We start from the raw sequence: 26,486 nt of genomic DNA on the forward strand, positions 1-26,486 counted from the left end.
ATTTTTACTTAAACACAGCTGTCTTCTGGTTCTCAGATTTTATTAAAAGGAAGTAGTGTTTTTTAGAACTACATTTTATATTGAGTGATAAACCCTTAGTTTTGCTTTTGCACTTCAAAATGAAATTAAAAGTTTTTTTTGCATTAAATTCAAATATTTTGTTGATGTTGAACATTTTTTATTTTGAATATATTTTTGAATATTTCATGTTGAAAAGATCTAATAAAGAACTCTCACCAATGTCTAAAGTACAATGTGTGAGCATCTGAATATGTGCAATTACAAACCACTAGAAATCTTATATAAAATTCAACTCATGGGAGGATTTTATTTACAGCAGGTAAATTAATGTAGGCTTTTCCAACAAAGTGCCACAATATTTAAGTATCAATGTCTGTCAGAATAATCCCCAGGATTTCACTGTTCTCCAAGAAGGAAGGCTCTTGATGTAGGTATTTTCTGTGTAGCGCTTTGAAATCATCTGAGGACCTACAGATTGTTATCCATTGAGCTCATGTTTCAACTTCAATCCAGCATTTAGGATTTCAGCATGCAGGAGGCATTTCAACAGCAACAGCATCTCTCAGCACTGGGAATGTTCACAGAAAATGCACTGAATATGTACTTCTTGCAAAAAAAAAAAAAAACTACACTATAGAAAAGAAAAGAAAAGAAAAAGAAATATAAAAGAAAGAAATGGCATGTTTGTGGTAAAAGCACTGCATATCAGTGCCATGTACTCTGTACAGCTGGATTTGATTTTCAGCTCTGTAGTATACAGTCTACCTAGATTTTTCTGGGAACTCATTTGGCCATCAACCTTTCTGCTGCTGCAAAAACAAAACTCAACCCATCCGAGCAGTCTGAATAAACCCCAGATGTGAGGAGCCCTGCCAGAAGGTGCATGGCTTATAATTTGAAGAAAAAAAGAAATTTAATACAAAAGCAAGCTACAAAGAAGCACATATTAAAAGTTCACAGACTGGTGGAAATGGTGCATTGTAGAGGATTTGTCAAACACTGTGGAAAAAATGACCAAATATATTTTGTGTTTTATCACTGAAATGCAGCACATTCTTCTAGAAAAAGGCATTCAAGACACCACTATACATCCCGGGCATCACTGTACATCCAATTAACATCCATACACCTTCATCTAAAAAACATTAACTACAGTAAACATAGCAACATGTGCAACGAGTTTGAGATATGCAACCCTTCAAAAAGACATTTAATATGCAAATCTTCAATGAGACAGAACAGTACTATCTTTACAAATTGATGATAAAAGGTTAACTTATTAAAACATAGGAAAAGATGGAAAAATGCTAACATCTGCCTCCTCATTTTCTGTGAAAGCTAAAAATCTCATGCTCATTGAAAACTTAAGATATCGTCCAGAGAGGTGATGTCTCATGTACCCAAGGCTGGGAGTTCTAGACAGTACGACTGGTAATTTTTTGCTGGCTAGCATGGATATCTGCTGGCTGCTGAGACATATCTGGACAGTTTGTGTCCTCTGCTGTCATTATAAACTGTTCAGTATCAGTGGCAGATTAAAAAGTTGTGGGAGGAGCCGAGTGTTCACCTTCACCCTCCTGAGGCTAGTGGCCATCAAGGGGATTCACAGAAAGAGTGGAGATGATAAATAACTGGGGAGAACATTCATGAAAAATGTGGATAATTAAAAAAAAATATATGTTATTCTACAACAATCTAGAGCAGACGGCTCAGGGAATTGACTGTTAATTTAGTGATAAAATGTAGTTTCATTTTCCTTTTTAATTCCCCAACATTACTGCATATGATCAAGACAAAATAATGCAGTAAAACCTACATTTCAATTTTTTTTTATATAGTGACATTGTGGGGTTGGCCACGGATGTTTGTGTTAAAAAGGACCAATATGAAGAACACTGCCACTTCCCTTTAAAAAGTTTATGTAATCATTATTATATTGAAATTGCAAATCTCTAGTTTTAGGACATTTTCTTAAGATTCACATAAGCAATATGGGAATTATATTCCATTTTCAGTGGCTTTCCACTGGTCCTAAATATGATTCCGTATGACTATATATATGTATATATAAGCCCTATTTACATTCCTTCAGGTCATTCTGCATCATGAGCACATCATAGTTAAAAACTGCATATTCTGCAAACGCCGCATGTAACTTCAAGACTTCATTCAATTCTTACAGACTTATCTGGACACAACCCTCACTGTGCCTCCTTAAAACACATACCACAACTACAATGGGAATGCTATATATATATCAAAGTAAGGATCTATTTCTTAGTTGATATTTGAGAGCCACCAAAATATATATTGTACATATGTGGAAATAAGACAAAAGACTGAACATTTAGTCAGAGAAAATATAAAAAGCTAATTCTCTGAGCTAGGCTGAACAAAAAGGCAGCTTAATGTAATACAAAGCATAAATGTGAGCATTAAAGCTAAATTTGAGTTGCCAATCCACCTCCCCCACCTGGTTTCCAAATCATTTGATGTGCATTTTCAATTATTTCTTAAAGACAAAATACCCATCTGAGTGTGCTCAGCATTAATCAGAGCCAATGTCAATCATGCAACACTCCCAGAAGACCAGATAAATAAAAATAAATCATTAATCCATTGGATTCATAGTAGTACAGCATGTCAAAATAACATACGTGTTAAACCACTTTTGCACTGCTGAAATGTTGCACGGTTGAAGTTATTTCATAATTACATATTATAAAAAGAATTTCATGCCAATATGATCAACTGGATCCCAATGTTCCTGCTGGCACATCCAGGAAACCTGTGAATGACCATCAGAATGAGTCATTCTGCCAACAGAACCTTTACCCTGAGATGCAGAGGACTTGAGGAGTTAGGAGCCAGACGAGTGCACACTGGGAATGGGGTAGAACTTGGACACTCTGCTTTGGGCAGTGGGATTAAGGCACTCAGACTCCCCACTCATCTTAAAGAAGACTTCCTGCTCTTGCATTTTCCTGGTGAACTCCTCCTCAAGAGCCTGGCAAGAGAGTGTTTAGGGCAGGGGTTACATCTTGTCAATGTATGTATGCTACCTAAAACCTAGAGCAACTGCTGGCCTACAAGTGTGTTAGAATAGACATCTTTGATGCATCAGCTTCAAATATAATCAGGAATCAAACAGAAGGACATCCACACTCATGGACCACAGTATTCATACATTTCTTTCCATATTTAACCAACAAAGAAACTGACAAGCACACTAATCCTGATAGAGTTTCACCCATAAGTCTTTTCAAGTAATCACGATATAAATGAGTGTTTTTAAAAAATGTCTGCCCTTCTGAGTTGCTTTGGTCATTTTATATATAGATTTATGAAAAACTGTGATCCAAGAGGAGGCACGATGTTTTGCTTGATTCTGTAAAAATGTTTGCTCATAAAGCAATTCATGTGGTACCTTTTTCCTGGGGCGAAGTTTCTCCCTCCATTCTTTAAGCTCCTGGCTGTGCTCTTCATCCAGCTCCTTCAGCTTCTGGGTCTCGTGCTCAATTAACAGGTGGCACTTCTCATTCTAATTTTCAAAGAAGACAACACATTATTACTGCTTCTGTCTGCGGAGTTATGTAAAGCATAAATTTCAGGCATGTATCCAGTTAACAGTAATGAAGCTTTCAGTGAAGTAATGTAAACCTGTAACTGTTGCAGCTCTCTAATGTTGGAGTCACACTGAAGCTGGAGGTCTCTCATCTGGTTCTCATGCTTCTGTTGCTGATGCAGTCTCTCATTTTTCTGTCTTTTCTCCTCCTGTAAAGCAAACTGCCCACAAAAACACAGTGAACACACACATAGGCCATGACTTGACTGAGAAACCCCTCCTAGTTTGTGTATGGTAAGCGTAACTGATAAAATGGACAGTGAGTTTACAATGCTCAAATGTCAGGATCACCAAATATCAGGTTTTATTTGGGTGTTGCACTGGTACAAGTCTATCAGACAGAGCACTCCTGCTGGGGTTTTTAAACACCTGTATCGTATAATACCACCAATAGTGTACACGGACTTGACACATATTTTTTAAGTGTTTTGGCTGATCAATGTATGCTTTGTGTTCGAAGTGTACTTGAGCTGTATGACTAATATAATTATCAAGTATTAATTACAAGTAATACATCTGACATTACCTATAAAATCCATTTGAAAGAATCCACATATTCATATAATTAGAATGACACTAACACATGACTTTAAGCTTCCATTACTAAAGCTACATTAGCTTTGAAGCTGCAGCTTAAAACAAAAACAGCTAATTTGAGGCATCAATTCCATTATCTTCATGTGTAGTAATACATTTCATTTTAGAGGACAAACATGTCAGTGACAGTACCAGCACAGGTAATATTAATACAATAAATGATACACATTCTAAAAATAAATGTGGTTGCACCCAAGTTGTTATGTCTACTCTAAGTCACTGGTGTTACCTGTTTAATCTTCTCTCGGTCCTGCTCAGGGGTCCCTGTGGCAGTGATGCGGAGGCTCTTCTTAAACATGGCCATGCGAGTCTTAGCCTCACCGCGCTGGATCTTTGGAAGACGACCTTTTTCTTGAGCTTGTCTGTTCTTCATCTCTTCTACCAGGCGCTGATTATAGCCCTGCATCTGTTCCATCTCCTATTAATAGAAAATGGTTGAACATGGTTGAGTGCACATATACATTATAAAACAAAACAGAATGCCAAGATATTTTACAGTCTACCCAAATTATCTTGCACAACAAAAGCGGTCCAAGAGGAGCAGCAGTCATAAAACTAATCAAAAAAAATTCACTTTAGTTAAGTAAGCATCCACTGCAAATGCAAATCAAGTTAGCGCTCAAAAATATTTCTGTTTATAAATATTGCATTACCTTGTCATGTCTTTTTAGGAGCTGGTGCCTCTGCATAAAATACTGGTCTTTCAGCTGCTGCTTCAGCAATTGGTGCTTCTCCTGCAGATGGCGCTCCTCGAGCTCCCACATGGCTGCTTCACGAGCTGTAAACAAGAGTGTGATATGTTATATGGGGAAGGAGGGAGCAAGGGAGAGGGGTAAAAAAAAAAAAAAAAATTAAATACATAAAAAAAACAACACAGTAGACAGCCTGCAGAGCAAGAGAGAGAAAACACACCTACACACTATTAGTACACTGAACACACATAATAGGCAGCAGTGCCACACAAAAAAGTGAGTAGGCATTGTACAGGTTCAGGCATGCTATACATGACAGTAATTAAGTCATACCAAACCGGCCAGCACCTTCAACACTGACAGCAACCTAAAGTGCTTCCCAAGGTCATGCATGTACCACAGTCCATGAGGCCCAGTACTGAGTCCTATATAAATGCCTAAATAAAACTTTTATAATAATATAATCTTATGATAAACTGTGAAATTGTTCTTAAAATAGTTCACAAATGTGACATGTGGACACTTGCATTTTAGAGGATTTTAAACAAATAATTGCCATCACAAATTAAAATAAATAAATAAATTTAAGTAGAATTTGAATAAATCAGTTACTGTCTGTTAATGTTTATTTCTGTCAATTAACAGAACACAAAGTGATTTGAAAAAGGAACCAGGGTGCAGACAAATGGAAGCAGGTGTTCTGGACAGTCAAACATTTAAATATAATTACTTGAAAAAAATCTATTAACACAATAATTCTGAAAGCATTCTTGGTTTGCAGCATTTTTCTGCCTAACAGTACTGTCTATGGATATAAATATAAATCGTCACATAAAAATGTGTTGTTCATAAGATGTGCAAATTAACATGTAAATATGTAATCTGCCACAACTGAGTAGCTTTAATAGTGTCTGACCTCTCATAAGTTGTTGCTTATGGTTGAGACAGTCCCTTTCAATGGTGGCGATCTCCAGTTTGTGCTGCTGGATGATCTTCTTCAGAGCCCCATCCAGCTCCTGCTGCTGCTTCTGCAGAAATTCCTGCTCCTGTGGTGATGAATGAGACAGGAAGAAATGTATTAGATATTAGACACAGATATTGAGAGAAAAGGCTTATCAAAGAGATGTTACTAATTAATTTGTGCATTAAAAAAAACTATTCATATAAAGCCATATACCATTACCAAGCAGTCATGGAAAAATCACATTTCACACAAAGGACAGGTCAAACATCAGTCTATAATACTTTTTGAAATCACTATCAGAAATATCAGTAGAAAAATATATATAAAAAAAAATAAACATTTCTTGTAACAAGACAACATTAAAAATTCATACATCAAATGGTACAGTCTGATATGGACGGATAAAGCAATAGAGCAAGATAATATAACATATACAAACACTACAGTACAACACTGCATTAGATAAAGTATTCAAGTGGCAAGATATGTCTACATTAAAAACAGTGAATGAGTAATACACAAAAGATAAAGCGCTGAATTGTGAGACAAAAATATAAAAATAACAGGATAAATAAAATATATATAACTTTTTTAAATTTACATTTCACTTTTAAAAAGTACATTTTTGCGGGGAAAAAAAAACCCAAACATTTTCAGTTCATGTAAAGTTTCCCCTACTACACATGTCCTAGTGTCGAGAGAGTGATGATCATCAGTATTTTCTAAAACAGTTCAGTGGCACACAGATATAACAGTGAGTGAAATGTACAGGAACTCACTTGGACAGCATTTGGAGAAAATTACAGAGCACAGTACAGTATGTTCAAAGAGAAGCACTGCACCATAGCACAAACACACAGCGACAGCACTCCCAAAACAAAAAAAGAGCACCCTCTTGCTCACATGTGCCATCCCAGATATTAATACTAGATAAGAGCCAGTAATCAGCATTAATATGCATCATCCAGCCAAAAATACATAATTTACTTTGATGGGTGATGGGGATTATAAAACAATAATCAACTTGCTACACATTCAGTATGAGCCTCTAAAATTATTTCATAAACATTCCTTCACAAGTTTCACTCTAATAATAATAATTTTGCATAAAATTACAAGACATTAAATTATCAAAAGACATTTATTTAATTAATACTTTGAAACGTAGTTTGCCTCAAGACTATATTGCAATAATCTAAAGCTATAAGCATTGATCTTAGTTTTTTCAAAAACATTTTTAGAAATGTGTACAGTATAGTCGTCATAAAACAAAATACAAATTTTGTACATAAAAAGAGAATACTGAATTTACTACTTTTAAATAGCAGTCCATGTCTAATAGATTCTGCTTCTACCTGTTTAAAAGTTGCCAGGCATATGTGAGCAAGGGAGTGGGAGAGGGAGAAATAGGGCAAAACTTACATCCTGCATCTGAGCGTTGAATAGAGCACATGAAGACAACTGAAAAGACTGTATCATAACCTGGGCCACACCCTGTGGAGCAAAACAGAGTGCACTCTACCAAAGTCAGGAACAGCACACTCTCAGCAGTTGATCACCATTCAAAATGCGCACACGCACACACGCATCATCCTCAAGCACTCCTTTTCAGCTTCTGGTTTTGGCTTGGGATTCTGGGATAAGACTGTTGAACAGTCATGCAGTAGAGAGGCATTAAACTCTAATCCTTCAGACCAAAAAAAAAAAAAAAGGCCTTGTAAAGCAGCATGTGAGTAAGGCAAGAGCTCTTCAGGACGACTCTTCATCAGTTCAGTGTCCTTATGCTTGTTGACTGAAGCAAAAACAGCAGTCACAGTATTAAGTGTCAGAAAGCACAAATTTGTTATGATGTAAGTTACTGAGCCTCATCTGACATACAAATGCCCATAGAAGCAAAAAGAGATGAACATGGATGAAGCAGGAGTTTTATAATATCACCTGTTAAAAATGTTGCACCAACAAGCAGGAATTAACCTCTCTGCTTGTGTGTAAACATACAGACTCAAAATCTACAGACTCAAATGCCTCAAATGAGTGCATACCACAGAGATGCTGTAATTTTATTTATTAACCATATTGACCTGTTGTTCTAACATTCTATACAGTTTTTGCATTTAATTTTTTGGGTAATATTTTGTTGTAACGTTTTACAGGTACCGTTACATTTGAATTATGGATAAATATGTAAAAATTCTATTATTTCTCCTGTATAATGGTGGAAATCCAATGCTTATTTTCCAAAGAGAAATAACACATGATCTGTCATCCAAACTAATGGATGCTTAGACGTATGTAAATGAGTGTCTGTGAAAAACACATGTCTAGATAGGATATGTATTGGCTGATGACACATTACCTCCTCTTGCTGAACAACTGCTAGATCTTCTTTTAAGCGTTTCTTTAGCTCTTTTCTCATGTGTTTGGGTGACATGCCAACCTCCTGTTTGACCTACAGTGTACGAGTATGCAGATAGTTGGGGAATTGTGCCTTTGCTTTGTAAAGCACTGAGCAAAGCTGCCATTATGTATTAGTGAAAAAAATGGCATGCAATGATTGGTTTAAAAGGTTAACTTTCTCAGAGTGATTAGTACAACTGAAAATTAGAGAGAAATCCAAGCAATTTATGGATGATTTATCATAGACTTCCAGAAATCATCAGTGCACTGGAAGAAAGGTTGCCAAGATCTTTTCAAGATTAATTTGTTTATAAAAATGAATTAGACTTCCACATATGTATAATCAGCCACCATGTCAAAAATTAGTGAAAGAGCAGAAAGAGAATAGTGAAAGTTTTAATGATGAACTGAAACCAATGTAATCTCAAAAATGTTAAGTGTAACTACACCCCCTAGCTTCTGCTAAATCTATCTGTTTGAATTATGAAAATACCCTGAACTGCTTTCAGCTTTGTTTCCCTAAATACAGAAAAAGGCCCATGTGGTGAGCAGAACAACGTGGCATGGTAAAACCAAGCCAAAACAAAAAGTGCAAGTTAACAGTATATTGTAGTATAAGCACATTTAAGGAGAGTGCCATTAGGGGGCAAGAACATAGATTTGGTCATTGTACTTTCGTACAGAGCTACATTATCTACGCCCATAGCAGAGTTGAGCTCACTTACAGAAGCAGAACTGACCACAATAAATGTGTCTTGGGGTGTAGTTACTCTTTAAAAGAGATCACTGACTGAATTCTCTAAAATGGTGCACACTTCTAGAATAAAAATTAACTTAGATTTATTCTAAATACAAAAGGGGAGAAGGACCCTTTAATATAAACAATTAGTTGGAGCTATTGTTTTGGGTATAGATAAACAAATAGATGAATAATTATGCCTAATTCTTTTTGTTATAACATATACACAATCACCACAAGATTAAAACAACAGAGATTAAGTAAATAACTATCCAGTGGGATATATTTTGTAAGTTTGCTAGGTCTTCGGTTTGTTTGTGTGCTCGCAACTGGTCAAATGTGCTTACAAAGCCCTAGTGTCTGTAAACAAGTACAAATTGGCTCGATCAAGTATGCTATTCTCTCTCTCACTCTGCTCATCGCAGAGGAATCTGCCGTTTTTTTTTTACACAATGGAAAGAACACCAAACATTTAAAATCACACACTGAAATAAGGATTGCTCTATACCTGCTTCAGGTGGGTAATACTGAATTATTTTTGCTGTTTCCGATCACTTAAGTCGGAAAATGTCTTTAAACTTGGGAGATCATCCTCAAAAAAACCGTTCTTGTTTGTTGTTCCAGTTTACCAGTAAACCTGCTATTTCAGAGATCCTCTGACCAAATCAAATCACAATTTGGACCCTTTTAAAGTTGCTCGCAACCATATGATTGCCCACTGTTGATACTGAACTGTGAGGTCCATACCATGGTTTGTACCAAAATGTGACTTTTGTGTACCACTGCACCCCTACAGGGAGATGCCATTATAGAGAGATAATCAGTGTTATTCACTTGTCAGTGGTTTTAATATTGTGGGTGATTGGTGTATGTATAGAATGCAATTCATAACTTCTTTCCACCTGGACAAATTGGTATTATTGTAGATAAAGTAAAGGTTTTTAATTACTTTTAAGTTTAAGACTTAAAGTGGTTTATAATCCTTGACACATACATTGAGCCCATGAAAATGTTATGGTCGTTTCCTGCTAGCAATCCTCTACGGTGGTCCTAAATTTAGCTACAAATCGTTTATATGCTGGTAAAATTTTTGAAACGCAAATGGGGCTGACAATAATTGTTCAAGTGGGTTCTAGGACTACATTACTGAGTCTATTACCTCAGTTTCATTTGTAGGACATTTACTGAGCAAAAAAAACCCTGTTTACAGACTGGCTGATTAGCACTAGTGATTCCGCAACAAGTACATTTCACTTTGTTTAAAAGGTTACTGAGGTTATAAAATAAAATGAGATTTTGCTGAGAGGCAGCCTGTACTTATTGAGTTGTTAAGAGAAATCTGTACACTGGCACTAGAGGACTGTTACTATTAGCATTTCTCCTAATAGTTACCTTTACACTGCATCATGGTGTGCACCATGCAATAGAGACTATTATAAATTCGGAATAGGAAAAAGACAAAAACCATAAGTAGCAATATTAAAAGTAACAAAAGGATATTTTTTATAACTTAACTATGGTTTCTCAGTTGAAGCCCTTCACCACAGCAATAAGTCCCACACTCAAGAGCACATTCACACATCATTAGAAACATTTATATACACAAAAAACAAGCAACAATATAGAGACTGTTTAGAAAACAGAATTAGAATTTTAAAAAATGAATTAAATAACAAAACATTGTTATTACAAGATTAATGTTAGTTTATATATTACTAAAATATTCATTTTTACTTTGTCTTTCATACTATAAACGTTTCATAAAAACTTTAAAAAGACTAAAACACTGCTTTGTGGTACAATGCCATATCTGAATGATTAAAGAATGGTTATGCAGATGGAAACACAGTTAAAGTCTCTGAGCTGAGTACTGTAGGCAAGACAAAAGCATTTTAAATTAAGATATAACATACTCTTATGTCAATCATGCCAAGCAAGAGGCTTCCATGTTTAGTAGTAAAATAAATTAGTTCATGCATAATAATGGAAAGGAACAAGCTTTAACATAAGCCCTCAAAAAACCCACACTTGAATCCTAATAATAAGGCCATTCATTACAATTGATGAGATAAAGTTCTGAGGGGAAAAAAAGACCCTTTAAATGAAAACCTAAAAGATAGAAACATGCAGGAAGATATTAGAGAGGACATTTTACTGCTGCTCCGTTCTTAGTGAAGGGCTTAAAGCTTTGTTTGATGTCTCTGCAAGGCTGAACCTTCACTGCATCTGCTGAGCTGTACCAAAATATGTTTGGCGAATAATAATAATGATAATAATAATAATAATAATTATAATAATAATAATAAAAGCAAGCAGGATGGAAAACAGCATGCAAATCACTCTCTGGGAGAGATCCAAAAGCCAGAAGAAATAGTTTCTGTTATCTGAAATAGAACTGCACCTTCGCATTCCTTGTTGAGACCCATTTTAAATGCAAAGGGGCTATAAACAGAAAACAACCCAAGTGTATAAACAGAAATAAAGAATATGAAAAAATGAGTGCTTAACGCAGCCAACCTCAGCCCGTCCAAAGCACAGACCCTCCACCATATACAACCAGACAAATATGGCAACAAATCCCTTTCATATTTCTACAGAACATGAATAAAGCATTCAATTTACTGCCATTTCCCACTAACCTCCTTCTTGCGATTCTTGAGCATGTTCTGGAACTTTGAGAGCTCTTTGTCTTGCTCTGATTTTATCCTTTTAGCTTCATCCCTCAGGCGATTGGTGTGGTCCTGCTCCATACGCTCTATACTCTGCTTCTGCTGCTTTTCAAGGTTCTCCACCTCTTGGTCATATTGACGCTTTTTACTCTGAGACAGAGAGGAAGAGAAAGAGACTGATGACACTGATCTGATTAACACCAGGTAACCTGATCTCTCTGTACTGAGCAAAGCAGACAACTGAAACTGGGCTCACACACTGCTAACCCAAGCACACTGAAAAATCACAAAAATCCATCTTCTATAGTAGTTAATGCAAAAAAATAAGTAAATAACAGAAAAAACCTTGGGCCACATTACAGCAGTTTATTGATTTGTCCATTTCAACACTACTTTATTCACAACTTATCAAAAGTCAAACTTGTGATTCACAAGATTCACTGATATTAATAACTCCAAAATAAGTAAGCATTCTGAGGAGAGGAAAAGACTAACCATCATCTCCTGCTCAAATCGTCTGAACAGTTGTTCTTTTTGCTGTTGAAGTTTATTGGTGAGCTGTTGATGGGCTCTTTGCTCCTCCTTCTGTAGCAGTCTTAGCTCACGAAGCTCCTGACGCCTACCGAAGTATCACACATCACATTTTATTGCACAGGTCCCACAGCATACGACTAAACATACCACCATCAACACCACAGGACTTTGAAAATGTGTGCCACAATGTGGCTTTTGAAGAATTAAATTATATGTCATTTCAGAAATAAACGATTCTCTAAAGAAAATCTTCCGGACAGAAATGTCTGAATAAAACAGATGGTGATATTTTAAGTCAGAATTTACCTCAGAAATCTCAATTCCTCACTCTTGGTGTCATTGTCAGTAACTATCTTTGATGTGGTGACGCTTACTTCCACTCCATCCACCAAAAACTTGCGAGTCTTTTTCAGAGTCTTCTTCTGACGTCTTGTATCCTATGCAAGGTGATTAAGCATCATTAGCTTAAATATTTTATAGAATTGTTCATTAAAAGATTAAACATAATCTGAGTAGATTCAGGTTCTTACCTGTATAGAAACAGATCCCTCTTTGTTCTTTGATAAGAAGCTGGAGATGGATAGGTTGATGTCAATGCTGTTGGTATCTGCTGCAGAACTACTTCCAGAATCGGAATCCTTCTCAACATCAGGCTTAACTGCCACTGCTGTGTTTTGGTCCACATTACCTGCTGGAGCTGCTTCAGAGGCAGGCAATTGTTCCTCAAATGTTTCTGAAGCCCCTTCTGATGCATTGTCTTCATCCTCCTTTTGTCCATTGACTACACTGACAGGTGTCACACCTACAGAGACCTCCTCAACTTTATTCTCATTCTTAACAGGAAGGTCTTCTGGAACTGCTGTCTCAGTTTGGTCATCATCTGGTTTTGTCTTCTTAGTCTCAGCTTCATCTTTAGTTTGGTCCTCTAGGGAATCCTCTTGAGGCCTATCTTCATCCTCCTTTTTCTCTAAATCCACCTCTTTTCTCTCTTCTTCTGCAGGCATGTCAACAGATGTTTCAACGACCATTTTCTCCAGCTGTCCATCATCTTCCTTCTTTTCCATACCACCTTCAGTCTCCACAGAGCTCTCCATCTTTTCATTAACATCTACATTTGCCTCATTCGATACAATAGTGGCTACTTCAGGAACACTATCGTCTTTAGTCTCTTGTTCAGCTCCTTTCAAATGTTCAATAATTTCCTCTCCTGTCTTTGTGGCAGTTGCAGTCTGTGTTTCCTTGTCCAAATCTTGACTCTTTTGTACATCATCCATTTTCTGTTCATCTGCATGGTTCTCTGTTTGCCCCTCGATCATAACCTCCTCCTTCTCCTCCTCTCCAGTCTCTTCACTGACAGTCACAATCTTCTGAACAGCAGTCTCCTGTGATTCTAAGATATTTTGTGTTGGAATATCTGATTCTTCAGGAACCTTCTCCACTGCAGTGTTTTCAACAGTCTGGATTTCATCAGGACTGGCCTTGGTTTTAGCATTAAAACCCGTTTTAATATCCATTTGCTTCTTTTCTTCCTTAGTAAGGTCAGGCTCCTTGGAGCTCAGTTCCACAGCTGATATCCTCTTGCTGTCCTGAACTTTGCTGGGTTCGACCTGAGGTTCAACTCCCTCAGAGACTGGCTCTGGCATAGATACATTCTGACAAATCTTGTCTTCCTCTAAGCTGCCAACACTGGCTTCTGACAGTGCACGCTTATGTCCTTGTACATCCTACGTGCATAATACAAAAGACACAACAAAATGGTCTTGGTAAGTTGTAATTTAGTAGTAATTTTAATTTATGTATTTAGGTGTTGTTTTATAAAACACATTAAATTTATTTCCATGATATACAAAAACACTAGGCCTAGATTTTTATATTATTAATAATAATAATATTCTTTCTTATATATATATATATATATATATATATATATATATATATATATATATATATATAAGAAATATATAATATATAATATAATATTATAATATAATAATATATTCTATTATTCTAATGTTTAAACACAATAATGAATGTCCCAGCTCAAAGTAAACCCTGTGGTCTACACGTATTGAACAAAGAAAATGAGTTATAATTTTGATGAAGCGCATACTTTTTCGTGTTTTTTCTGAACTTCCTTACTTGTACACATTTACATGAACATATCAAAATTAAATTGGTAAATTCCTCACTTACAGTTTCATATGGGGATTTAGCTTCTAAGCTTTTAGGTGTATTTTGTGTTTGACCAAGATTTGCCACAGCCAGCTTTACATTTCAGGCAAATCATGTGCATTTTTTACATCCTTCTGATCAATGTCTGTTTTCCGTCTTAAAAATTATAATGGTGTAGGGACTACTGCAGACATTCTGACCTAATTCACATTGAGACATGCATTCAGTCAAGCAGAGTGAACGGCTTTCTAATTATCTGCTTTCAAGTATGGTCATGAGAGTTATTTTTTTTGCATATTCACCCATGCATACTTTTAAGTAGCCAATTCACCTACCAATGTGTGTTTTTGGACTTTGGGAGGAATTCTGCATATTCAGCTTTGCTTAAATAAAAAGTTTCATTCCTTGAGAACATAAAGCCATAATGCAGAGATCGTTGTATTCCTTAAATTTAGAAAAATGTAACCAGGCTTACAATAACTTACGGCTTGCTACATCCCCTGGCGACATGCTACACTTGAACCAAAATTTGGCAAGGCTTGTTTTGACGTGAATCTATTCTCTGTAGTACCAATATTATTCAGTCAGCATTTGAAAGGACAGATTCTGGTTCCCAACTCCAATTACTGACAGTCTTTTATTGTCAACAATGCAGATATCAGTGACATACCGGCTGTGTCTCTGTCTCTTCTTCCTCCTCCTCCTCTTTGCCTTCTTCAATCTCTTCAAACACTTCTGCTTTGGCCTCAGCAATCAGCTCACGTAAAGGTTTGTTATCAGCTACGCTTGAAACAAATGGATGCTGAAGGACAAGTAAATAAACATGTTATGACCTGCATTCTTTTTAATTTTAGGCAACTTTTATTATTGCATGTATCAATCACCTGCAGAAGCTGTAATGTGCTCCATCTCTGATCAATATTCTTATCTAGCGCTTTCCTCAGGAAGTCACTGAACTCAGGAGACCTGTTCAAAACAGTAAAGTATCTAAAAATACATGCCTTAACTGCAAAAAATGGGTTTATGTAGACTTGATGACTCAGATTTCAAAACACAATATTTGAGCAGTGGAGTTCTACAGATTTTTAAGAAATCCATGAGGCAATGCTGTGGGTGGGTGACAGCTAATCTGATTCATCATTACTCATTTGAACAGCCTGCAGCACAGACATTATTTCAAGATAAATTCAGAGGCTGTTTTGCAAAACAGAAAAAAGCTTTAAATAATTTATTCCTTCACCAATTAGTGACACCACCCATTTTAAAAATATTCAATGGTTTCACGCAACACAGATAAATGAAACGAGTCCATGTGCACAGTCCTTATGATTCAGCTATTACCATCGTGAGGGCTGCATGAGTGTGGGGGGCTCAGACTTTGCTATTTTGAGCAAGACTCTCATAGGGTTCATCTCATGATTGGGCGGTTCAATCTGTGCCATCTCGATCAGTGTGATCCCCAGGGACCAGATGTCCGCTTTGTAGTCATATGGCCTGTCCTTCGATGTCTCACACATCACCACTTCAGGAGCCATCCTACAGACACAAGGTTAGGGAAATAATGGAAAGGAAAAAGAGTTTAGGGGAAGGAAGACATTTTTATCCAAAGGCCTGTGTTGTATGACATTAGTAGCATTGAGTGCTTGATGGTGAAATGGTGGTTGAGGATGCAACAAAATTTCAAAAGGAACCAAATCATTAAATATGTTTGTCTTTGGGTATAAAAGCGCTAATATACACATTATGCAGAACTGAGCATGATGACTAACCAGTAAGGAGTTCCAATGAAAGAATCTCTTCTCTGAAGGGTCTTTGTGTTCTTTGCAGACACTCCAAAGTCAGCTGAGTGAAGCAATTGATCCAGATTAAAAACATATGTCTGATAGTAGAGAAGCCAAAACCAACAAAACCAAGGAGAAAAACATTTTTCCTCTGAAAGATGTACATTATGAAATCTAAACAAATTTTATGAGAAGTATTACATTTTTAATCATAGCCTTGCTGTTGCCATTCTATATATTTGTTCAATCTTAAAATGTGACCAGTATTAGTCTAATAAACTTATGGTAAACAAAGATTGTAGGGGCCCTCACCCAGTTTGATGTCACCATCAGCGTTAAAGAGAATATTTCCAGCTTTGAGATCTCTATGGATGATCTTATTCTCATGAAGGTAAGCCAATGCCTCCAGGCTCTGTTTACATACCACCCGGATCTGTGGCTCTGTTAATGGCCGCTCCAGCTCTAAATACATACATACACATAATTATACACTGTCAGAAGGTACTAGAGAGTAATAAATTATGTTATACAGTACTTTTTAATACAGTTGTTCTTCTCACAAACATTTACAATGGATTTTGTAGTTGATACCTTACAAGTATCTCAGGCCCTGTAGTTTAATTTACCAGCACTTAAGCATTCCCTGAACTTCTCTGTGAAGTGGCTAGGTGAATATGTCAGCAGAGTTTTCCATTATGAATAGAAGCTAATCATGTGCATCAAGATTTATTTAATATATAAAAGTATACACTTTCATTCTCATAAATGTTCATTTTAAACTACACACAATTTATATGGACATGGCTAGCTGATATGACAGAAACCTCTGACTGGTCCCCTGATAAGGGGGAATTGAGGCCTACCTTACAGAAAGAGAAGGGAGAAGGAGTCATACTATCACAAACAATGAGTCAACTCCTTTGCTCAAACAAAATCTATTCCAAGAGGACCACGCCTCTTCAATAACTGCATCTACTACAAGCATTTTAGCTTCAGGCAAAAAAATTGGATTGCCGGTAAACATGACATAACAATAAGCAATAACCTTCAGTGTTTAAATCATTCCAGAAACAGAGTGTCTGATTATTAATTCTCTGGCTATGATAATATTTTGCCAATATAAAAGCTATAAAAATATTAAATATTTTGCCAAAGGGAATACAGGCAAAAGACATATATTGTAAACAAGAGACAACCTTCATATGAAACTCAGAAAATACTTAATTAACAGTACACTCGTCTTTGTGGTTGGTCATAATACTGATATTGGCATTACCGAAGTATAATGCAGTCTCATAACATTTACTGGAAAAACTGTGTAAGAGATTCCCAGAAACTACTGCACATACTACAGCAGAAAAGACAGAACTGCTTATAAAGTTAAAAAAGACACTACCCACTCCTTGAAACTGGAACTTCAATAATTATATGCTTGGATCTCTCCAGTGTAAAACTGAGCATGGCCTACTGTGAACAACACATGTTTGAGTGTAACAGCTAAAAGACTGGACTGTTTTTATGCTTCATTTCCCAAATATAAGGAAGTAAAACTCACCCAACATAACAGCATCCACTGCTCCTCCTGCACAAAATTCAATAAGAATCTAAAGACAGATATTGAGATTGAGAATGAGAGAGAGCAAGAGCAAGTGAGAGAGAGAGAGAGAGAGAGAGAGAGAGAGAGAGAGAGAGAGAGAGAGAGAGAGAGAGAGAGAGAGAGAGGTGTTTTTATGATAAATCTCCACTTAGATTCATTCAGGTTCTAGAATAATAGGCCAATAACCAATTAAAAAAATGCAATGCTTCTTTTTGTCAATAACAGTAGACAACTGACTATAATAAAAGGGTAAAGCTTTAAATTTTGGAATTTGAATTACTTTATTGGCCACTGTGCTTGCACACAGAGGAATTAGTTCTCCGCATTTAACCCAATCCGTGCAGTGAAACACACATTTGTAAACACTAGGGATCAGTGAGCACACATGCCCGGAGCAGTGGGCAGCCTTAGCCAAGGCATCTGGGAAGCAGTCGGGGGTTGGGTGCCTTGCTCAAGGACACTTCAGTCATTACCTGCTGGCTCTGGGGATCAAGCCGGAAACCTTTTGGTTACAAGCCCAGTCCTAGATTATACAGCATTTTGAACTGTGATTTTATTTCCATTTGGAAGGAGGATACAGTCCAGTTCTAAGCTTAATCCCGGTCTAAACTGCATTAACTAAGCTAAATCTCTTTCATATCCAACAAAATCAGATTTCAGATTTTAATCCAAAAGTCATAACAGAATTTGATAAAAGCTTGTGGTGATTACATCTATCAGATTATGATGCAAATATTAGACGTATCAGTAAATCAATATGTTCTGATTTCCGCACCTCCAAAAAGGGGTAAAAGTGATTATGCATAAGCATACAATCACAATTCACTTATTAGAACTTATCCTGATTTTCTTTCTTTTTGATACACTAAAGTTACCATCAGATAACCAACAACTTATCAGAGTTCCGATTATTCTCAGGGTTGCATTAATATTTTAGAAGACTGCCACAGATACTGTAAGCTGTGGGAATCCTCTCTCAGTCCATTTAAAGCTTTTACAGTTGACCGATTTGATATGCTCTCTAGGTTTAGACAAACAAGATGATGCTGGTGGGACCTATGCATTAATCTCATCTGATGTGCATGTGGGAGCAGGCTGAACCTGTCTATAATTAATGCATGGCTACTTTCTCTTGTCATTTGTAATAGACCATTATCCTGCCAAGCACAGAAGGGGGTCATCTGAAACCACCTGGCCTTATATGTTTTATGAGTTCTGTAGGAGAATGAAAATGATCCACTGATTGTGTAGTTTGCAGACAAGGAGATTAATACTGAATAAGCAACAGCAGTAGTGCAGCTTTTTGAGAAGTTACACAAATGTGGTTATTTCTCATACACATAAAATTTTCAGCATAAGCAAACTAACCTCACTCTTCCTCCACCGTTTGCGACATGTGTGCGTGTGTATATGTGCATGTGTGTGTATATATACACACACAAGTGAACACAGACAAGCAACTATAATTAAAAGGATATCTTCTCACCCATAGTTTATTCTCGTAGTAGTAGGCGTCAAGCAGTTTGACTATGTACTGATGGTCACAAGAGGCTAGGATATCAATCTCTACCATATAGTCTTCCAGCTCTTCCTCCGTCTTGGTATCAATCACTTTAGCAGCTGCCAGGACACCAGTTTGTTTATTTTGAGCCTGCAAACAAACAGTAGGGGAATAAAGGAACAGGGAGGCATGCAAAAAAAAAAAAAACAATTAAAAAAATTAAACACCTAAAAAATAAAATAAAAAATTAAACCTGTATTCAAATATTTAGTCATAATTAAAACTGTTATAACTGCACCTCTGCTCACAGAGCATTTAACAGGAACACAATCTTAATGAAATGAATGTCACCCCTTATAGAAAAATTCAACTCGCAAATATGGGTCAGTGAGATTGTGAGTGAGTTACAAGGTGTTTTTATTGTCTTTTTTTTTTTTTAATGCAGAATAAACAGACTCAGGAGAAAATAAATTCATGCAATAGCAGCTCTTGCTGGATAAGGCAGCAGAAAACACTAATACTAATATTACAGGGGTGGGGGATCTTGACAGATCTGAAGGACTGGTAAGCACATTTTGTTTTTCAGAATATTGCTCCTTTGTACATACTTATAGCGTAAGATCTGAAGGCAAACTGTCACTGAAAGAATCTGTGAAGTATGAAATGTGTACTCTCTTTGACCTACTTAAATACAAACATTCTCCTTCCAAATTTCACACACTTCCAACTGCAGCAACAACGTGCTGGAGCTAACACAGTCTTCCATGTCTGAAGACATTATCTAACCAATGAGACTATCCTAACAGATCCCCAGATTTAGTGAAAAGTGGGACCTGTCAAAACAATTGAATGCCTCAGTATTTATTAAAAGTTTATTTAACAAACTGTGATCCACATATTACACATAAAAGTCAGTAGTTTGAATTTGCCCTTTTCTCTGCAACTGCTTCAGGCTGCAAAATGCATTCATATTTTTTTTTTTGAAGTAAAAAGAGGAAACAAGATAGTGGTTGCTTCATCAGGAGGCATAACAAGACCGTTTGAGAAAGCACTAGTAAAACCATATAGACTAACCCTGTGTGCCTAAATACAGACTCAGTTCACATCTGGACTTCCTGGTAATAAGGCTGTACCATTATCAAGATGGGCTACTACTCATCTATTTTAAGTCACTAATGGGAGGAGTGACACTCAGTTTTATTCTGCGCTTCCTAGTCACAACTGGGTGTGCTTCTGTTGAGAAGTAATGTTTATGGCTTCCAAAACACAGAAGAGTGGAAGGAGAAAGGAACAAGTGCAGTGTGTATGGGTCAGCCTTTCTATTTACACAAAGCTATACGTCACACATACACACACACATTCTAGTTCCCTTTGTATTAGCCAACGCCTGTCCTTGCTGTAATCAGTAAGGAAACGGATGCAGCATTTGCACAACTGAAACTAGCTAGCCTGACACCTTGACTTCAACCAGAAGCAAAGTAGTCTTTTATCACTAAAAGTAGGAACTCTTGATACAGTTACCACCCTTCAAGGCAGTACTGTGACAAATATAGCAAAGAAATTAAAAATAGAAAAATATTCATAAATACTTAATTTTGCCTCAAATTTTGGAATATTTCATTGCTCAAAATTTTAAAGGAATATTAGTTTTGGTTATACCACTTAATATTATTAAAATAACAGCCTTATAAATTACTTTATATTGTGGAAAATACTTTACTCAAAATTAAAGAACATAACTACTGTATGAAAATGAAACTTACAAACTAAAAATGTCCATGGGTGCAGCTTTCTAGGAATATATTCAAAGCCCCTGAATTCACTGTGGCATGGCACATTATCTTTCACAAAAATTGCTCGATGTTTGGAGAATGTTTACATGGAAGAAACCTGTATCTTGTCTAAGGATGTTCTGATGCAGATTAGCATTTACCATGCCATGTAGCTTTATAATGGCACTTTTCCACTGCATTGCTTTTTCACTTTTCCACAAGGCAAATCTGGTATCTAGTCCTTGAAAGTGGGTCATTTTTATAGTTGAAAATGGGTTCATCAGAAAATGAATGAATCACAACTTTCTCATGTTAAATAATGACAAGACTAAACTCATGCTAATCTGTTCAAAATCAATTCTCAAAAAGAAGCTGGTTCCCTTTATCTCTCTGCTGATGATTCAAGTGTATCTCCTTCTTCCCTGCTTCATAATCTGGGTTTCATCCTCGACTCGACTCTTTCACGCGTAGTGCTCATATCAGCTCTATAATGTAAACGTCACATTTTCAGCTCATTAATATTGCCAAAATTAGGCCATCTCTTTCTCAATCTGCCACTGAATTTCTTATTCATGCCTTCATTTCCACCCGCTTGGACTACTGGAATGCTTTTCTCTATGACATCAACTCTTCCACTGTCCCGAATTCAGATGGTTCAATATTTTGCTGCCTGCCTTCTCACCTGCACTCGCACTCACCAACACATCAGATCTGTTCTCCAACATCTTCACTGTCCCTCCTTCCAGCCTGCACAGCTATAGAGACTGTGCTTTCTCTAGGTCTGCCCTGTGACTCTGGAACTCTCTCTCCCTCTGTTCCAACATTCTCCAAGCATCTTTGATTACTTGAAAAGCACTACATACATGTCATTCATTCATTCATTTTCTGAAACCGCTTATCCAATTCAGGGTCACGGTGGGTTCAGAGCCTACTTGGAAACACTGGGCGCAAGCTGGGAACACACCCTGGGAGGGGGTGCCAGTCCTTTACCTACAGACACTTTTGAGTCACCAATCCACCTACTAACATGTGTTTTTGGATTATGGGAGGAAACCGGATCACCCTGAGGAAACCCACACAAACACGGGAAGAACACACCAACTCCTCACAGACAGTCACCCGGAGCGGGACTCGAACCAACAACCTCCAGGACACTGGAGCTGGCTATATAAAAGTAATGTATTAATATTAATATTATTAAAATCAACCAGGGACCAACTAAGTACCGCCGACTTAAGTAGAGATGGTGCCATGCAGTCAAAAAGTGCTGTAAAAGACTCAGGCCCTGCTCAACAAAACATCCCCCAAATCATGCACATTCTTACCTTACCTTAAATTAATTCTCTGGATTTAGCTGGATGCTAATCATAATGTTTCCCATTTGACCCAACTTAATTTAATTGGCTCTCATCACTAAGTAACTTTTGGACCAGTTTTCTGTCCACTCAGCATTTAATTTTTACTGCTGAGGAGAGGTAGAGGTTTGGCTTTCAGTGTATGTTCTCTCATAAGGCATCACTGTATGCAGAGATATAAACTTGCCATGTTCAATGCTGAATTGGCAAGCAACGCTGTGCTGTAAAAATTCCTTTTTGAGAGTCTCCATATGTTTATTTTCTTGCTCCTTTCTCTTATGTGTTCTTGCAAAACTGTAGTATATTAGAAGTAACTTCTGTTGCAATTATCTCTACTGAATTTAAAATACAAGTTCCTTAAGGAATGGATAAACCTCTGATAATACAAGCTGGCAGAACTAGCTCTAGTTTACAGGCTTTGGGAAGGGGCAGATGTTCAGTGTCAAGTTCTCCCTGATGGAAACCAGTGCACTGAATGACAAGTTACATTTTTAAATCTCTTTGTAATCTCAAAGACAATGCCTGAGATGCTACAAAGAACATCATAAAATGACAATACCGGTGAGACATTAACAAACAACCTATTTGCACTTCAAAAAAAGAACAGCACTACTGTAACACACAGCAGGTTTTGCAACAGGTTTCTGACAAAGATATACATTTCAGGAAGAAATACTAAAAGAATGTGTCTCAACTTATTTCAGAAAAAAAGCTGGTGGTTTATTAATAGAAGGCAGTCTACTTTTATGAACTGATACTGAAAGAAAGCATCTACATTTATATGATCAGTTACTATTGTTACTGTAATATATTTTGTCATTGCAATAAACTGTTTTTGAGTGAATTAGAGGCATTGTCAGCACTTAAATAATACTGCCCATCCACAGATTTAATTCAAAATAGATTATTTGCCTTATTAAAATGAATTTAATGAAGTAAGTGAAACTAAATAAAAATAATGACGCCCAGAGTTCTTTATAGCTGTTTTTAAATGTGGCATCACTGGTGTAGAATGTCTCTGTCTAAACTAGACGATTTGTGTGTTTAAGGAATTAAGCATCATTTGTGACACTGCCATATCCCCATCCCTACAGCCATCACTCAGTTAAAGCATTATACAAATCCTTGCTGGTGGAACTTCACAAAACTGAAGAAATACATTCATCTTCAATTTAGCTTTATTTCATGGTTAAAAAAAGATCTTGGGAACACCCTGTCTGGAGCATGGTACATGCACAAAACATTCCACAACAGGGAGCAGTAACAAAGCATTTAGACTATGTGAATGTGAACTGACCCTTCCCAGTACCGGCCCTTACAATCATAGCATTTATCAGCTTATCAGTATCAGCTCTAACCTTGGCAAATGTCAAAGTCTAGCTACATAAAGGTGGAGAAAGTATGCAATATTAAAAAGTATGTTTTCATACATCTGTCATGACTTCAGTTCATCTACAGTGAGTATCATATTTCACAACCCTTGCCAACATCCATGCCAGACTACAATTGAGAACACTTGCAGCATATTACATTAATGTGACACTGGATCACCTAAGGTTCTTGTTGTGGGCCAGTTCAATACGTAGAAAATACCAAAATGCTGATACCCTTCTATAAAACCTACAATATCTTCTACAATTTTTTTTAGGAATAAAGACTACGTGGGGAATGTGTTTTCAGAGCAATATGACAGGCCAAAACTGGGCGTATAAGGCCAACAAATTCATCATGTCAGCAGATGAGAATAATGAAATAGAGGAAATAAGAGTAAAACAGAGGCGTGGTGATGTGTTAGAAACAAAATGAAGGAACCCAGAGCTGTGTGCCACCCAAAGGGAATATTCTCACCTTGTAAACCTTCCCAAAGGCTCCATCTCCAAGCTCCCCAACAATCTCCCACTCCTCCTCCGGATTCACGTCCCTGTGGACGTGTTCATATTGTTTCTTCTTCCTCTCAGAGCCCAGCTTAAATATCTTCCGAAAATTGAAAAATGACATTTTTACCGAACCGTTCGTTTTTGAGATAGGACTTAAAACAGAAGATAACGGTCGTTAAACCCAACCCTCCTCAAAAGTTTGCTAAGTGGCTAGGTTTCAGTCTCAGACCCTGAGCTAACTCGTGCCCACATTTAACTGCAATAGTGCGAGATAGCGCTGTCTGATACCAAACGCTGCGAAAAGGACCACTCTGTCAAGAACTGACAAAATGGGGATAAATTATGAAGGCTTTGTCTATTAACAGGTCCATATCCGTGGAGGAAAAACATTCACGAAGACTAACGTTACGTCCATAATTAACGTTTCTTCGATGAGAAGTAGAGAGAACAGCAGCTTTCTTTTCTTCCTTCCTCGGTTAGCTGTCGACTTTCTCGGCTATCCCTTCGCGAATATTTTTATACAAAGCAAATCTCCAATGTTTGAAACCTTCAAATATCCACTTTGGGAAGATGTCTTCACGGTGCCACAACAAACCAAATCAGTGAAACCGTAGCTAGTGTTTCCGATACGCGGTTAGCTTACTGTAGCTACAAAGTAACCGAAGCGGATGCGGACCCAACCAAAACTCCTGGGGAAAGCTCTCAGCTCCACAAAAACAGAGAGGCAAGGGTTACGGCCCAAACACTGCGCCTTTCTTGGCAAAGAACAGGTCAGAAAAGCAGAAAAATATGGCCGAGTGAAAACAAATAACGTTACAAGACAGCGCCCTGTGTTCTCCAGACAGTGAGAGCCCGCTCTCTTTCTCTTTCACACACACGCCACGATAATCCTCCACTCCCAACTTCTTCATAGAGATGTGAGCTGCTCGTGCACGTAGAAAGCGCGTGCGCGCGCGGTGGCAACAGCGGCAATGACGACGACGCGGATGATGATGAGAAGGTTTGCGCAGCCGCAGTTGAGTTCACAAAAATAGTGACTGTAAAGCCCACTGGCGGCCTTCACCAGCATTACCTCAGCTCTAATGTATTGCACAATTCCAAATCCAGCAAAAGTAATGTGAGAGACGAAGCTGATATGTCATCCATCTGTTTTTTTGATTAACTCTATACATTGACTTTTCAAAAACCTATTTTTAAAGGTGTTGATATATAGTGAAAATACACATTAATTAAGTTTTTTTAGAGCTCTGAACTCTGTAAACATGTTTGTTGGCTATACACTGTTTTTTTACAGCTATCTATTTTGCTATGAATCTGATTTGACACTGTAATTTTCTATACCTGTGGCTCACACATTGTATGAGATTCATGAGAAACACAGGTGAGAAATCCCCTCCCCACTGTCAAAGATAATAGACCATTAGCCCCCATCACATCAGTGAGACCAACTGAATCATTTGTAAACGGTGGTATTTATTTATTTAGCAAAGACACAGACTACTTTGGAAAGACTTAGCCATACATATGAGCAGCAGAGAGAGCCCAACCTTTACTACAAGCCATTTTCCTCTCTTTTAGCTGAGCTCTGTGCAAAACATTTACCATCAGCTTCACAAATTGAAAAATAAGTGTTTTGGCACAAGTTCTGAATTATCCCACTGGCGGGAGCACAGACTTTAAGGAAAGAGTGAAAGCTAAAACACTGCTGCCTCTCAGCATATTCTTTTTGAGAAGTGCCCAGTCCGGAGGGGAGCTCCTGTGACCCCGCCCTCCGAGGTCCTGTCAGTGGTCCCACCCTCTGTCCAATCACATTATGTCTTAACCCACCGCTGCCAAGTCTACAAACATACTGTCTGTCTTACAGTCATGAAATGACCAAATGAATAGAGTAAATGTTATATTTTTCCGGACCCAAAAAGCCCCATTCTACAAATCTCCATCAACAGAGTACAATGAGAGAAAATATTAGGCTTGTGTTTGGAAGCAGCAACAATACAGAACAGAACCAGAGCCGAACAGATAACAGCAAATCATTTCTGAACAAAATATAGCAGTACAAATGCCTATGTATAGGTTAAAAGGAGTAAACGCCATAGGTTGTGAGTTTTATATAAAGACAGTGAGGTATTGCGATGTTTGGAAGGTGTTAGGACTGTGATTTATAAGAAGAAGGTGATTGTCAGCACGATTGAA

General features: G+C 37.2%; 1 protein-coding gene across 2 annotated transcripts; it reads right to left on the reverse strand.

Moving 5' to 3' along the window:
- Nucleotides 1-476: 476 nt before the first annotated feature.
- Nucleotides 477-25,195, reverse strand: slka (STE20-like kinase a). Of its 2 annotated transcripts, XM_066679346.1 has the most exons (19): nt 24,265-25,195; nt 19,275-19,439; nt 17,747-17,795; nt 16,504-16,653; nt 16,180-16,252; nt 15,752-15,946; nt 15,295-15,376; nt 15,081-15,212; nt 12,769-13,962; nt 12,545-12,675; nt 12,200-12,323; nt 11,675-11,854; nt 8,256-8,348; nt 5,852-5,981; nt 4,897-5,021; nt 4,473-4,661; nt 3,682-3,807; nt 3,449-3,562; nt 477-3,028 (listed from the first exon to the last, which is right to left on the reverse strand). In XM_066679346.1, the coding sequence occupies exons 1-19, from the start codon at nt 24,412-24,414 to the stop codon at nt 2,882-2,884; spliced, it is 3,549 nt and encodes a 1,182-aa protein (XP_066535443.1). In that variant the 5' UTR covers nt 24,415-25,195; the 3' UTR covers nt 477-2,881. The 2 variants fall into 2 exon arrangements, with proteins under 2 accessions (XP_066535443.1, XP_066535444.1); XM_066679347.1 differs by lacking the exon at nt 8,256-8,348.
- Nucleotides 25,196-26,486: the final 1,291 nt, after the last annotated feature.

Source organism: Hoplias malabaricus, chromosome 8 (genome assembly GCF_029633855.1).
Source record: "Hoplias malabaricus isolate fHopMal1 chromosome 8, fHopMal1.hap1, whole genome shotgun sequence".
Lineage (NCBI taxonomy): Eukaryota > Metazoa > Chordata > Actinopteri > Characiformes > Erythrinidae > Hoplias > Hoplias malabaricus.

Excerpts from the sequence above, each read along its gene's own strand:
- slka (XM_066679346.1), bottom strand. The coding sequence starts at position 24,414 with ATGTCATTTTTCAATTTTCGGAAGATATTTAAGCTGGGCTCTGAGAGG. Across the intron at positions 17,796-19,274 it reads ACTACGAGAATAAACTATGG|ATTCTTATTGAATTTTGTGC; the intron begins GTGAGAAGATAT and ends ATCTGTCTTTAG. Across the intron at positions 3,808-4,472 it reads ACCGAGAGAAGATTAAACAG|TTTGCTTTACAGGAGGAGAA; the intron begins GTAACACCAGTG and ends TTTTGTGGGCAG.